Source organism: Hippopotamus amphibius, chromosome 5 (assembly GCF_030028045.1).
Source record: "Hippopotamus amphibius kiboko isolate mHipAmp2 chromosome 5, mHipAmp2.hap2, whole genome shotgun sequence".
Classification (NCBI taxonomy): domain Eukaryota; kingdom Metazoa; phylum Chordata; class Mammalia; order Artiodactyla; family Hippopotamidae; genus Hippopotamus; species Hippopotamus amphibius.
The window spans coordinates 24,023,177-24,038,567 of NC_080190.1; the positions used below are offsets into that span (position 1 = coordinate 24,023,177).

General features: G+C 40.8%; 1 protein-coding gene across 4 annotated transcripts in view; it reads left to right on the plus strand.

Annotated features, from left to right (window-relative positions):
• The window catches only part of SORCS1 (sortilin related VPS10 domain containing receptor 1), a 497,412-nt gene that overhangs the window by 397,770 nt on the left and 84,251 nt on the right, over positions 1–15,391 (plus strand). For all 4 annotated transcript variants that reach the window (XM_057735386.1, XM_057735384.1, XM_057735383.1 and 1 more), the window contains exons 10-14: positions 3,186–3,332; positions 10,758–10,860; positions 11,121–11,197; positions 13,034–13,125; positions 14,431–14,538. In XM_057735386.1, coding sequence (XP_057591369.1) covers positions 3,186–3,332; positions 10,758–10,860; positions 11,121–11,197; positions 13,034–13,125; positions 14,431–14,538 — 527 coding nt within the window. The remainder of the gene's footprint in view (positions 1–3,185; positions 3,333–10,757; positions 10,861–11,120; positions 11,198–13,033; positions 13,126–14,430; positions 14,539–15,391) is intronic.

The following is a 15,391-nucleotide window of genomic DNA, read 5'->3' on the forward strand; positions in this document are numbered from 1 at the left end:
AACACTTCATATTTAAAAATCTAATCAAAATGATATTTTGGCTTATATGATATCAGAGAATAAGAAATAATTACTAATGTCTTTGAAACTTCTGGTATCAAATTCCCCCACATGAGAGGCAAAGAAAGAAAAGTGGCTTCTCAACACATTCGGCATCTTTGTGCAGAATTCAGAAAGGTAGAAAATGTAATAAGAGCTCTTTCCCTGAAGGAAGGCAAACTCCCAACGGTGAAATGTGTCATCCCCATAGGAATATGTTCCCTGGAACTCTGTGTCTATGTGAAGGCGTGTCTTCCTGTGGGAATAGTAGTTCACCCCTCCACCCCGTCCCACCACAGCCCCACCCCAGTCCATAAATAGGCATATGCTGTGGAGGCAGAGGGAGATTGTCTGGCAACAAAAACATGTCCTGTCTTCCTCAACAGAAGCCCAGACCTTACACACACACACACACACATTAATACACATACACATACATGTACACACAAGTACACACACACACACACCACATCCCACAAAGACATTCCACATTTTGGGCACTAATACTGTTCCCTTGGTATCCGAAGTCCTACAGTAGGAGGGTAGAGATTCCAGAAGCATGTGATGAGACCTCACAAAAGAGCCCTTGAGGAAAGTGCCTCAAGCATAGGGGTGCACCAAGACTCACAGACAGATGGGCTTCTCAGGCTCAGGGAAAATCAACAGTGAATGGCAGGGGTGACCATTTTTGCAGACCAGGCCAAAGAAGCCAAAATAGATAGGCAGATAGATTAGAAGATAGATAGATAGATAGACAGACAGACAGACACATCATATGGGATTTTCACAGATTAAGTGCCTTGGCCGCAAGAGGAAAATAAGCAGACCCTCTCCAGCTCTATCCCCTACTGCGACACATTCCCTCGGCTTTGCCAAGTTTTTATTCCTCAAGATAAACCTGAAGTCTAGGCTGCCAGAGATGAATTATATAAAGCGCAGGCTCTCCGCTTAAGTGGCATTTAATAATATCAGGCAGTTGGGGGCCAATAAAGTCACTGCTTCTGCAAATCAAATGCACCAGCTTCTAAACACGCAGAGCCCTGTTGTGACACTGGGGCCAAAAGAGGGACAGGGCAAGGAGGGAAATGGACAAGGGGAATACCGGGATGGGTGATATTTTTATCCCTTCTCTACATCTTGTAAACTCCTAGAGTGTTGCATGGTTGTGACAGTGTTTTTTCTCTTGTTTGGGACTGCTGTGGAAGGGAGACAGGTATGACTGCAGGAAAATTCTGATTTATGAAATTGAATCTTTAAAGAATTGGCAGTTTAGTCATTTAAATATGTAACAGCCTCTCCAACATATGCAAAACCAACATGGGCTTCCCTGGTGGGGAGTCCTTATGGAGGCAGTACAGTGAATAACTAAATATTATTTGTAGTTAACGTCCTGTTCTTGGGAGGTAGAGTACTCCTGGAAATGTATGTCTCCCACATTTGTGGAGGATCTACAGTGCATAAGAAAGTGTTCTGGCTACTGTTCCTGGCCCCAAATGAGGCTTGTTTCCCTAAGTGATTCAAAATATTCCTCCCAGCAACTCACTTATACCTATTTATTTGCTTAACAAACGTTGTTCCAGAGGAGTATAAAGTTGGCTCAACTCTAAGTGATCCCAGATGCCAAAACAGCAGGTACAGACTAATGAGGTTTGACTGTGTCAGAAGCAAAGGCATAACATGCATGTTCTATTGACTGAAGCCCAACCTCTTTGAATTGACAAAGTCAGAGCTGTATTTGTTGAAAGAACATTGGAATTTGGGTGGACTCTCTGTTATCTTAAGCAATAGATTTTGTTTATGCCTCAGTTTCCTCATCTGTAGAATAGGGGTAATACCTGTTATGCAGATTTATAATGAATATTGGAGGTTTTACATATAAAGGACTTGGTAGAGTGGTTCATATGTGACAAGGACCGATACCATGATTTTATCCTTCTGCTTAAAATTTTTCATATTACAATATAAAGGGCCTAAGTTAAATGGGTTCAGATATGCTTGCTAGCTTATTCACTTACTCCCTGTCTGTGCTCCAGAAAGCCACTTAATCTAAGTTTCTATTCCCTCATCCTCAAATGAAGCTGATGGTAACGATAACTCCTGGCTTTTGTGAGCAGTAAATGAGATAACCTTTGCATAGTGTTGGAATGCACATAACACATTTGAGACCCTTTTTTCACTGCCTGGGTTGTCATTATTTCAAGCAGAGTCAAATATATATATAAATATGTTCAATAAATTCTAAAATGGATGAAAATTATGACACATAATTAATGATTTGTCATTGCATACTTTTGGCAACTTCTCAATTGTTACCTATTTCCTAAGGTATAAAAGAGAAGGCAATCATATTTTCAGAGCCAAATAATTAACAAGGACTGTTTATAGGGTAGGAACAATAGTGTTATAGAAATGGAGGAGGGATTATTTGACGATTTAGGGAAACCACTGCTTCTTTAAGTGTAAAAGCTATTCTCTTTTGCTCAATGTGTTTGGGTAGCTTAATAGAAAGATCTTTTACCAGAAAAAAAAAATCATAATTGGATCCTGAGTTTTAACTGACCTCATTTAATTGCCCAAGGCTGTAGGTAGTGCAGTGAATTAATCATTAAGGGCAGGGGCTGTGAATCCACAAAGCTCTGGGTTAAAATCCCTGATCTTCCGCTTACTTCCTAATGACATTAGGCATTGTGACCTTGGGCAAGTCACTTTACCTCAGTTTCCTCATTTGTGAAATAGAATAAGTGAGTCTTATCCAAAAGGACTGTTACAAGAATTAAGATAAACTATTTAAGACTATGAGTGCTACACCTAAAATTAAATAAAAGTAGCGCCTATTTCTTTATCACTTGTCAAACAGAACCAACAGCACCAGTTTATCTCTAGGCAACAGTAAGCTACTACCAACCTACCTTAGGGGAAATAAGAAGTCTCTATCAAACTTGCATTGGCACCCCCACACCGCAAGAGGCGTGGATCTGTTGCCTTCTGTCCCATTGCCAAGGGAGTCATACGTAAGCATGACCCTCACCCTCTTTCCTGCAAGGCAAGTGCTCACGCTGAATTTGACTTTTTGTTTTTTTTTAAAGTCAAACAAATATATTTCTTCTCAAATTGATGTATTTTTCAGCCATGTCAATTTTTCCCAGGTAGCAGGGATAAAGGGAATGTTCTTGGCTAACAAGAAGATTGAAAACCAAGTGAAGACTTTCATCACATACAACAAAGGCAGAGACTGGCGTTTGCTGCAGGCCCCGGACACGGACCTAAGGGGGGACCCTGTGCACTGCTTGCTGGTGAGTCTTCCTATCAGAGGTGAAATGCCCCACATGGTGAGGGCTGGAGATGGAGGTTCAACAAGCAGATGAACGTGGTTCCAGGGCTTCTCGCTCAATTGATGAACAGAAGGGGACAGGGAAGAGTGTGAAGACAGTGTGTAGAAAAGAATCACAGCTCTGCCTCTTGTGATGGGCCAAAATGATGAGAAAACATGAGTAAGTTTCTTGCCTATTTCCAAGGATGTTCACTTGCTGCCCAGTTTCCAATGAGGACATCATATTGTAGTTTAAGGGAGAGTGTGTTAGTTTCCAACTATGGTGGGGAAGTGTACCCTTGGTTTCCTATGAATAAACTGTTTTGGATCTAATGATACATACATTCAGCTGAGGTTGACAAACTGAATGCAGAATTGTATAGGTGTATTTTCCAGTGGAGATGTTTATTCATACTTTCAGAGGAATCTATGCCTCAAACAAAGGTAAGACCCACTGACTTAAATCCTTAATCAGTACTCTTTATAATATGTCCCATTCATTTATGTCATTGTATAAAGCTGGGGTTGGTAAACTATGACCTTTGGGGCAAATCTGGCCCACTGCTTGTTTTTTTAAATAAGGTTTTATTGGAACATAGTCATGCTTATTCATTTATATAGTGTCTATGGCCGCTTTTGCTCTATAATGGCAGAATTGAGTAGTCATGACAGAAACTGTATGGTCCATCAGTAAGATATTTATTACCTGGCCCTTAAAAACAAAAGTTTGTTGACTCCTGCTTTGAAGTATGGCTTTTAAAAAATCATCTAACATTCGGGCAGTAAGTAGATCAGATCAGTGTATTTATATATTTGATTATATGGTGGTATCCAAGAGAGGGATCAAAAATGGGTCTTGTCTTCAAGGAGTTTGCTGTCTACCTGAGAGGGAATAGATTAATGAGTGAAAGATTATAAGGTCACATTTCACTCCTCTTAGTAGTTTTGGTACCTGCCCTATACTTGACACATGAATAGGTACTGAGTGAATGAAGAAGGAGGGGAAGAAGAGATTAATTTAAAACAAAGAATCATTAAATGCTAATTTCTAAAAAACAATTCCAAAGTTGTATTTAAATTCATAAAAGGAAGAGGCCAGTCTGTAAAGCTAAAGGAAAGACCTATGCGTTTTAGTAAGCAGGGTTTGACATATATCAATATTCACACCCGTCATAGAATCCCAACTTTAAAGTTAAGCACACTCAGCCTGCTTCCTTCTGCCCCATGAAGTCTGAGCAGTCATTTTGCAGGTTCATCTCCTACAGCTGTAGGCGGGTCACCCTCCCAGTGGAGAAGATGCCGGCAGCCATAGCTTGACCTTATTAGTTGCAGAGGATATCGCAGTTGTCACCATGCATCAGGAGAAGTAGTCTGAAATTCAGCCTCCCACTCAGCTTCTAGCCTTATTACTGGCAACTTAGAGAGGAGAGAAAAGCCGGTTGTTAGAGTAAGTATACAAATCCAGTTACAGAGTAAGTAAAGGTAACAGTTATTTATTGAATGCCTACTCTATGCAAGGCATGCTTCAATAGCATTTTAAAAACATGCCTGCCTCCTTCCTTCAGCTATTCCAAGTTAGAGCAATGTGATATTTAGCCAACGATGCATGAGATGCACCAGTGCCTTAATGCGGTCCTGCATCCCATCATACATTTAGTGATTGAAAGTCCATGACAGAGAATTAACCATATCACCTAAAGAGGCTTTCCTGGGTGCTCTGGCATTATGAATGGACCATTAGAAATGCCTCTTACACAAAGCACTTTGTGAGGTTTTCCCTGCTCCACCCAGCCCAGTGTTAGGAAGTCTTACGGCTGTGCCTCCAAATTATAAATGCAGTATCAGCTCACATCCCCATCTCTGCTGGGACCATCCTAATACAAGTCACCACCATTCCTCCCTTCCCCTGCAGTGACAGGCTCTTCCTCTTGTCTCTACCTGGTAATCTTGTCTCTCCATAGCAGCCAATGCAACCCTTTTTTTTTTTTAAATCCAACTGTATTGAATTGAAACATGCATACATAAAAAGTATCCATTTTGAGTACAGTAATAAATCTTGACAAATGTATAACCCATGTGACCACTAACACAGTCAGATAGAACATTTTCATCACCTAAAAAATTGCTTTGTGCCTCTCCGCAGGCACTATCCACACCCTTGGCCCTAGACAACCTCTGATCTGCTTTCTTTCATGAGAGATTAGATTGTCCTTTTCTAAAATTTCATGTAAATGGTATCAACTTGAGGTTTAAAAATTCAGAGCATGTTCCTACTATATTTAACCTTCTGATGACTTTCTAAGCAGGTGGAATGAAATTCAAATACTTAACCATGGCCTGCAAGAGTCCACGTGGCCTGGACCCTGTCTGTTTCTCCTGCCCGGTCTCTAGACTCTCCTTCCTTCCTTATACATAGGCCACGGTGGGGGAGGAGGGCGCGCCTTTCCATACCATCTGCTCACCACTCTCATTTATGTCTTAGGCTCTGCCTTTGCCATTATAGCTCTTAAAATGCCCTTCTCCTAGTCTTTTTCTGGGCATTCAGATCCTTGCTTGAGTACCTTCATCTCAGAGCTTCCTTGAGCTTCTCTGAAGTTGCACTTGGTCCAGCCTTCTTTATTCATGACCTTTCTCACTCTCTCCAATCAGCACATGCATTTGTTGACTTGCTTGTCCATCTCCCCTGCCCACTGTGAGCTCCATGAGCGTAGGGACTGTGGCTGTCTTTTTGATCACTCCAGAGAATCAGCTCAAGAATCATACTTGACACTTGGTGGGTGCTCAGCACGTGTTGTCTTTGTTTGAAGCAGACATGCCAGGGACAGATGTTTGAGTTTCATATTTGGACTTCAGTGGAAGGCTTTCCTTGCCATTGACAGTCACACTGAAGGATCTGTCATAATACCCACCTTCTGAAGCTCATGGGCACCAGTTGACCCTAAAATTAACAAAATCAGTAGGCTCATTAAGATTGAGGAGAGGTGAATTAATGAGATATAGATGTATGGTACCCAAGAGTCTTTTGGCCTTCCTCCCTCATTAATCCTGTTGTTTGATGTAGTTTTATCTGAGCTTTAGAGAACAGCAATAAGGTGAGGAGAGGAAAATGCCAAAAGGAAGAAGAAACCAAAATAATTTTATAAAACTCTCCCAAGGCACAAAATAGGAAAGAAAATCTTTGAGTTACAGGAGACCCAGATTGTTAAAACCTTCCTTGGGTTTGGCAGCTGGTAGCAGAGAGGAGATAAAAAGTGATTTTTAGATTGTGAATACTTGGAAAGTGACAGTGTCACTGAAAGCACAGCCTAGTGATTAGAAAAGAGATTTTTTTCCAGCAGGGCTGTTACAAATGTGGAACAAGTTCAGAATTGCAGCCCCAAATGGAATGTTCCTGGTAGAATGTATTCTATAGAAATAAGACATCCAGGGTAATTTGGGGCTATTTTGGAGACTTTTAGACTGATTGCCTGGAGGGTTCAGCTGGGATTTGTTTCCTCTGAAGACTGCATTGCACAGTTAGATGGGGTGTTACAGGTCATGGTCCACCTGACTCCAGAACCTCAGGATTGGGCTCCCGAGAGACAACATGTGAACTGAGACTGTGACAAATCCTTGGCCCCTGAGGGGAAGCATAGTGTTTCATAGAGAGAGGCCATGACTTCTTTATGGATTCAGCTGGCAGTTTCCTACTGGAGCTAAGCAGCCAGCTACCCCAGGAGACTCTTGACTCTGCTTCCCCTCCTTTGTGCTGGCTGGGACTCTCCGTGTTCTGCTGAATAGGAGCAGTGCTGAGTGCCCCATACTCAGCCAACTGGCCCGGGGGCCTCCCTCTTCTTTGCCATTGACTCCATACTAAAAATCAAATGGATTCTACACTCTAATAGGACCAGAAACTGCACAAATGTGTGTGTGTGTAGGAGGTGGATTTGGGAGATACTTTGGGGGAGCCTTATTGTTTATGAAAGCTCTGAGCTGGCTTTTCAGTACAGTATTCAGATTAGGAGCTCTGGGGTTAAAGGTACCAGAAGATGAGATGTAAATGCTGTTAATTCAAAGATTAGAGGTAAAGAGGAAGTGGAATGAGAAGCTGGTTGACTCTCAAATAATCGAACAGTTTTTTAAGTTGATTTATTTCATGGCGTGGGAATGTCTTGGATCATTTAGTATTTCTCCATTGACCCACAGTGCTAGGAAGACAGCAACACATTCATGGATCAGTTGAATTCAACAGGTATTTACTGAACACTTGCAGTGGCCAAAGCATTTTGTTGATTAAACTAAGAAATAAAAGAATAAGGCAATAGAAAGGTAATCGAAGCCTAGAAGTCCACAATGGGCTTTGAGAGTTTGTGAACTCCCTGAATTTGAATGCAAAACTCTGTGCTTCCTTTGTGTACTTTTTCTTGGGAAAGAGTCCTCAGTTTGCACCAGATTCTCGAACTCTGTACTTGACCGCAAAAGATTAAAGACTAAGGATCTAGTAGTTCTTAGTATTGGTCACCTAATGATATTCCATGCCCTGTGACTGTGTGTGAGTCAGGACAACAGGCCGCTTCCAAACATGTATGCTGGTCCCTCCATTCTTGGTGTACAGTTCTGCATTTTTTTTTTTTTTGGAATATGAAAAGTCAAGGGAAAAAGAGAAAGATCTTTGGAATAAGCTGTGTTCTCACTCATACTGAATTGGAGATTACTCTGGAAAGATGTTCAGATATTCAGTATATATTCACTAATGGGAGAAAAGAAGGCAGGAAGGCAGAGGTGGACAAGTGCCTCCTGCCGGGGCAAAATGTGCCTAAGAATTAGAGAGCCTTGACTTGTGTTTTCCAGGAGTTTGCAGTGGCTTGATAGCCATTATAACAACTTCTCTATTGGTCTTTGGTGACTTAATTTTGATAAATGTCCCAAACTGTTTAAGTATAAAAGTTTATGTTAAAAAAGTGAAGATAAATTACTTAACATTGTTTTTCTGTAAACATTGATGTGGACTATATAACTTCCTTGGAAAAATGGAAGAAAGGGGGGAAAAAAAGCCACAGAATATTTTCCTTGTACCAGTTGGGGGCAATCCAGTACTACAAATGTGAGAGTGGAGAAAAAAAAATGCATGAAAAAGATCGTTTCTAATGTTGCTGCTACTGCATGAACTGGTGTATCTTTTCTTCCCAAATTAATTTATCTCAGGCCTCTGAAAGCCATAGCAACAGAGCAGTGCTGAAATGGCCAATTGAAAATGCCGTCTCTCTCTCATCATGGCAAGTGCCCTCTATCAAATAATCCTTGGGTCAGGTGGCAACTTAGCTTTACAATCTTCCAGACTGCAGGGTGATGAAGTACGAGGCCAGTGGCTGGCTCAAGATGGCAACCTGGGTGCTACCTCGGCCAGGGATATCCTCCTGTGTTGGGTGGTACAAAAGGCCCTACACTAAGCCCATATGTCTAGGTATAATCCTCAAGTAGTGACCACTGCTCTGAATGCCATGAAGACCCTCACATTATTCTGATTATGTGGTTTATACATGAGCCCATGTACTTCTGACATTGTTTTGAGTAAAACAATAAAGTAAGGTCTTCCATGTCCTAACTTGAAAGTGTTGCTTGATATTTCAAGTGTTTATTGACTGTCCTTTTTAGACTTTATGTGAGGTTTTACAGAAGATGCAAAGTAGTACTTGATGTTTCCTCCTTATTTGTAGAGTGTATCTCTTAGGGGGATAAAAGTATGCATACCTCAAAGAGATGATCCAGGACTGTGCATAGTAAAATCAGCTGTGGTGCATCAGAGAAGGGGAGGTCCTGGTAGGTGCAGCTGTCAGGACAATTATCATGGAAAACTGGTGGACACCTCTGCTTTATCCTGTCTCTGTGTCTGCCTGTGTGTTGGTCAATACTGCCATTGGAGCGTCCGTGACATACAGCACCCGCCCTAGTCCTCCTCTTGGACAAAAGGAAGCCAAGTTTTGGGGTCTGACTATTTCGTCTCATAGGGGTGGTCGTCCTTACTCTTCTAGAACATTGTAGAGTAAAATTTCCTTTTTTTGAAGCTTTACATGAAATTTTCATGCAAAACCAATAATTTATTATGATCATCATTCTCTGAGAGTTTACCCTCTATGTTGGCAGTGAGGAAAAGACCCTATTGTGATCCACTGTTTTATTTCACTGGTGTTTTGGCTGCTTTTATTCCTGAGTTTCATTCTTAGTTTGTCATTTACTCTATCCCATATAAATGTCATCATTGTATCTCTGTAGCTCTCTGCATATCTGCTGGCTGAGACTTACAGAGCAGAATGAGAGTAATAACGGAGATACAGTGGTGATTCCAAAAACTCAAGTCAATAAGATTAGAAAACAATCTTCCTGAGAGATGAAAAGAGGTGTGGGTCCAGACACAAACTTGTAGTTTTTGACAACTCAGTACAAGAACTATTTTAAATGAAATTTGTGTAAGATTTATTATCCTGTTTTTGAAAACTGTCAATGTCTTAATCTAAGAACTTGATAGAGATTTTTATGTACAAACAAGTCCCTTAAATTTTCATTTAGATTGCTATTACTATTGCCTTTTGTCTACAAGAACAACTTTTATGTCGAATAACACTGAGTCTGATAATACCCTCACACAGACACTATGTCACTTGTCTGGTGGATGTTAGGACAGTTTCACATGTCACACAGCTTCTTCTGTAGCACTGAGACCAAGGTTTCAGATGGCTAAGAGATGCCAAGCGACTTCTTCAAAGCCCTCCCAGCCTGGCCAAACTTTCTTTCCAATGTCATATCTCATTTCTCCTCCTTGGTCTTACCTGACTACCTGTTGCATTATAGCTCAACTCTTCCGCTTCTTTTCTTTGTTATTGATGTTACTTAGGCCTGAAATGTCCTTTATCCTCCTGAACATCTCATCTGCAGTTCATATACTACCCACCTTTGCCTCAGGCACCTTTTCCCCTTGAAACTTCCCCTCATCCAAAGTTGGATATAGGCTCATCATCCTCTACAATTTCATATTTTGTCTGTACTGATCTCATGGCTGTTAAAATATTCTCTTTTGGTCATCAATAGAAAGATCTTCCTCCTTAGTGGCAGAGACCAAAGTTTAGTCTATGTAACTCTTTCATAAGCTACGCCTAGTATTTTACAGATAAAGAACTAAAATGTTTGTTGAATGGCCAAATGGCAATAATATCAGTAAATTAGACTTAAAATGAAGGCACTCTCTCCTTTACCCACTTAGCAGCTGTCTTATACTTAGTAGGCACCAGATATTTGTGGAATGAAAGATGGCCAAATGGGTAGGTTCATGGATAGATGGGATGGTTGGGTGAATGGCGGGTGCTCTGAATCTGAGCTTTAAATGACCATTTAGATGATGTGTTTTGATGACCCTCATTTCTCCTCTTCTCAGCCCTATTGCTCACTACACCTTCACCTTAAGGTCTCTGAGAATCCCTACACATCAGGAATCATTGCCAGCCGAGACACAGCTCCCAGCATCATAGTGGCTTCCGGTAAGAGCCTGGTTTGCTCACTGCTGTAAGTTGTATTTATTTTAAGAAGTTAGACATCCATGCTTGGAACTTAATGAGCAAGCTAAAAATATTTTTGAAAGGCACCTAAGCCATCAACCCTGAAGCAAATATGCTGAAAAGCCCTACTCAGATCTCATGTGTGCAGCCTAAATCCATCTCGGGCAATGCACATGCCAGCAGAGCCCATCATTAGCTTTTGCAAAAAGTTCCCTTCACTGATGGTGATGTGCTCTCTCCAGGTAACATAGGTTCTGAGTTGTCAGACAGCGACATCAGCATGTTTGTCTCTTCAGATGCAGGGAACACTTGGAGGCAGGTAAGAAAGTATCCTGGGTCATGTTACTGAAGTTGAAGTGTTGTAAAAATTGTCCAGCTTGGTTCAATTCTGGGAACTTATTCAGCCACACATAAATCCTGAAGCTTGTCAATCTGTTTATTTTCCTTTTTGTTTTATGGCTGTCTTAAAGACATTTTTGAGTTTAGCAAACATTTATGAAATTTGATTTCTTTGCTTGATAAAAATGACCCTTTATCACAGCCTATATGTAAGAGAGTTTGTAAGTGACAGTGAAACCAAATTAGGTATGACTGAATTTTTCCCGTGAAAGAAAACTGGAATTCTAGGGAGTTTATTATGTAGGGAACATGAAGCCTAGAAGGGAGATTATCTATCTAACACCAGGTTGCCTCCACAAATTCCCCCTGCCTTGAAGTCAAAATAGAGAGGAATACAGTGATATAGAAATAGCCATTACCCAGGTGGTATTCTGAGATGTTTAAAGCTCATGTGCAAAAGACAGAGTAATAACCATCGTGGTGCATATGTTAGGGAAAGTAGAAATGGAATCACTTTCAACCAATGTGTTTAGCTTAAATGCTTCCTCCTTCTTCTGAATGAAAATTAGATACTCCTAGCTTATAAAACAGGCATTTAATGAGGTTTAGCAGTCATGACAAGATATGTGCCTAATGCATGGTTGTTACACTTCAATAAATATGTTTTAATAAGCCACTGACATTTAATTATCATACAATAACTAGCACCATAAATTGAAATCTAATGCTCAGGTAATCACACAGCAACGAGAACACTCTGCTTTAACTTTTAGACAGCGATGTCCATGTTATGGACTAGTTACCATTTCCTAGCTTCGTGGATCTGCACTGCAATTCACATGTTCTGGGAAGAGTGGGGCAGAAAAGAAACTTGCTTAAGAAACTCTGGGGCTTTTGATCTTGGAGCTATATAGGAACGTGGACTATTAAACTTCCTATAGTTACAGAGCCAGGGTCTCAGTTTTTTTCTTTCTAACATCTCAAAGCAAAGAGATGTTAGAAGTCTTTCCTGTAGTCCTGGGATACATCTTGTGTATAAGAAGTAAACAAAGGGGAAACAATGATGTCTATAGTGTGATTGTGAGAAAACAGTATGCATCTTATATGGAGAAGACTTAGAAACTGTTTTCAGCCTGTCTCTATTTGACCTCAGATTCATCTCTCCACGTATGGAGAGAGACCCAAAGAAACAGGTACCAAAGATGATGATTCCATTTCGATCAGAACTACTTTATGACTTGTTAGAGAATCTGTGAGTTGAACAAGAACCTCTGTCCCCTGTAACACTTGGAAACTTTGAAATAATTACGTCTGGAAAGGGCACGGTTGCGCTGCAAGTCCCAGTGCCATCGTTTAGCATCTGCATGGTCTTAGGCAAGTCACCACTTCTCTCTAAACCTTAGTTTTCTAATCCGTAAAAATGAGAATATTGGAATAAAGTATCTGTAAGGTCTCTTCCTTCTAAAGATGTTACTCAATATGACAGTTACCCCATATTTCAACATCATTGTAAATGGTGCCCAATAGAACTTACCACCAAAAAACAAATATGAATAACTACAAAAATGAATATGAATATATAACTCTTAGTTATTTAAATGTCTTTTGTGGAGCACCTACAATCAATTTATGTAACTCCAGTGGTACGTGGAGCCCACCTTGAGAAGCATTGTTCATAACTGTCTTCCCACAGATTTGGGGGGACCCAGTTCTCTCGGGGAGTGAATTTTTTCCTCAGATGAAGACTAATTCTCCGAACCCTGCATGTGTGTGTCTGTGGGTGTGTGTCCCTGGGTGTGTGTTTTTCCTCTTCCAGATCTTTGAAGAAGAGCACAGCGTTTTGTATCTGGATCAAGGTGGAGTCCTGGTTGCTATGAAGCACACGTCTCTCCCGATTCGACATCTCTGGTAAAAGCCCCCATTGGCCATGAGTCAGTCATGCACCTTGATGCTTCTGCACAGCTAAGGCCAGTCTAAGTCAGGCTGTCAGACCGGGACTGTTCTTGCAGTAAATTCTCAAGGTCTGCTAGAATATAACTTATTCCTTTGCTTTATTGAAATAAGAAGGAAAAGGAAAGGGGAGAGAGAGAGGGAGGGAGGAAGGAAGAGAAAGGGAGCTTGATTCTGCCCTTTGGAGAGGAATTGCATTATGGATTTCAAATGTGACAGTCACCCCCGTGCCCCCGCCAGTATCTCCAGTGCCTTACTCTTTCAGTACAGTCATGGGTAGAATGGTTGTCAAGGATAATCTCTGAACAGCCTAACTTCTTGCAGCCACCTTTCCCAAATAACATCTCCTGGAGTTGAATATTTGCATTCACTATGCACATTCTGCACAGAAATCAGCATTTCCTGACACTTCTGCTCTGCTCTCATTTCTCCTGATTCTACTTCCTTAGCTTCCTTTTGGAGGGGTGATATTCTGCAGCTCTCCCTGTGGGTCTTCCACAGATGGACATGCAAGGCCTAACTTCCAGAGGGGTTTCCAATAGACTCGTTCATCTGTGTTTTTGAAAATGGCCCTCTCCACAGGCGAGCTTGTTCAAAGTCAAAGGCTTGATTTTCCCTCCACTGTTGGTTACTTTGGTGACCAAAGGGAAAGCTGCAGAAATAAGAGAACCAGAGGCTTAGCTTGGGGGAAGGCATCCTAGAGAAAGGCGGAGAAAAGGAAACATCCTGTATGACCATCAGAGTTGCAGAGTTCCTTTTACTTTCAGGAGTCTGTCCTTCTGCACCCATTCACTCAATGAGTCAACCAGGATTTATAACAATGTAAGAAGGCTACCACTAAGGGTTTGGTCACATAGAGGTGGCTGGTTCAAGTCCATCTCAGTGGGTTTCACAAGGCCATTATTCTCAGGTTCACCTCTAAGACTTGCTGCTAGATTGCAGCAAGATTTTGGAGAGGGTCACATTGAGATCTAAGACCTAATAAAATATCCAAACTAAAAAAAAATCCTATCAAAGACTTATTATCATTCCCATTTCATGCAGCTCCCCCCTTATTGATGTTATAATACACCTGGGTCCCAAATCACTTGGCTAACTGTATATCTACCTTCTGATGTAATTAAGAACACTTATTCATATAAAAGGCTCACTTTGACAGTGCCCCAGGTACTTGTGAAATGTATTCTCTCCTGGTTGGTAGCATCTTTTCTTTGAAAGGATTTTCTTTTGAGATCCGGTGACTGTTATTTTTTCTGTCGTTAGGTTAAGTTTTGATGAAGGGAGATCTTGGAGCAAATACAGTTTCACATCTATTCCACTTTTTGTGGATGGGGTTCTGGGTGAGCCTGGGGAAGAGACTCTAATCATGACGTAAGTGGAAACTATGATGTCTTCTAGTCTTAATATAAATCCAGAAATGTTGTTTTTAGATGAGCCTGTTCACCTTGCTACTGTCAGGTTTGAAGTTGCTAGCAAAGGCTGTGCATGTGACTTCATGATTCCACAGCAAAGAGGAAAAAAAATGTGGGCATCCATTTTCTTAGCTCTTTACTAGCTATGAGGAGACTGACACTGAGGGCTGGCAGCAAAATGGTACAGCCTGTTTCTTCCTCTACTCAGTGGGCTTAGGGAAATTAGAAGTGATTAGTTCAAGAGAAAATAAAGCTATCAATTAAAAATTTTAATAATAAACATGCTCAACATATAGAAAATCACAGGCATGTAAGAATGATTTCACTTTAAGGCAGAATACACAGCTTGATCAAAACCCCACAAAGGATGTTATTTTTCCCTGGCTCTTTACCTAACCCAATTGTGAGGCATATTAGGGAAACCACGAGAACAGTCTGTTCTTGTGAAATTGCATTTACACTCATTCTTGACTGGAAAGTGATGATCATTAATTTGTGAAAGACTTGATTAATGGGTTGCTTGCCCATGGGTTTCAAAACAATGAGCTTTGAATTTGAAATATGAAACTGTGGTTTTTCCTTCTCCTGGAAAATTGGACGTGGGAAACAGAGAGGGAAGATTTTGAAGCAGTTGATTCTGTCAGCAGTGAAAGTTTTAAAATCAAAGTAAATAGTTGGTACATTTTCTAACTTTTTCTTCCTACTCCTTTTTTTTTAACAATAGAAAAGAGCAACAAAAATTTAATATGCCCAATAGCTACACTTTTGCCCAAGGGAAACATAGCTAGGTTAGCAACTTATTCCATAATTTG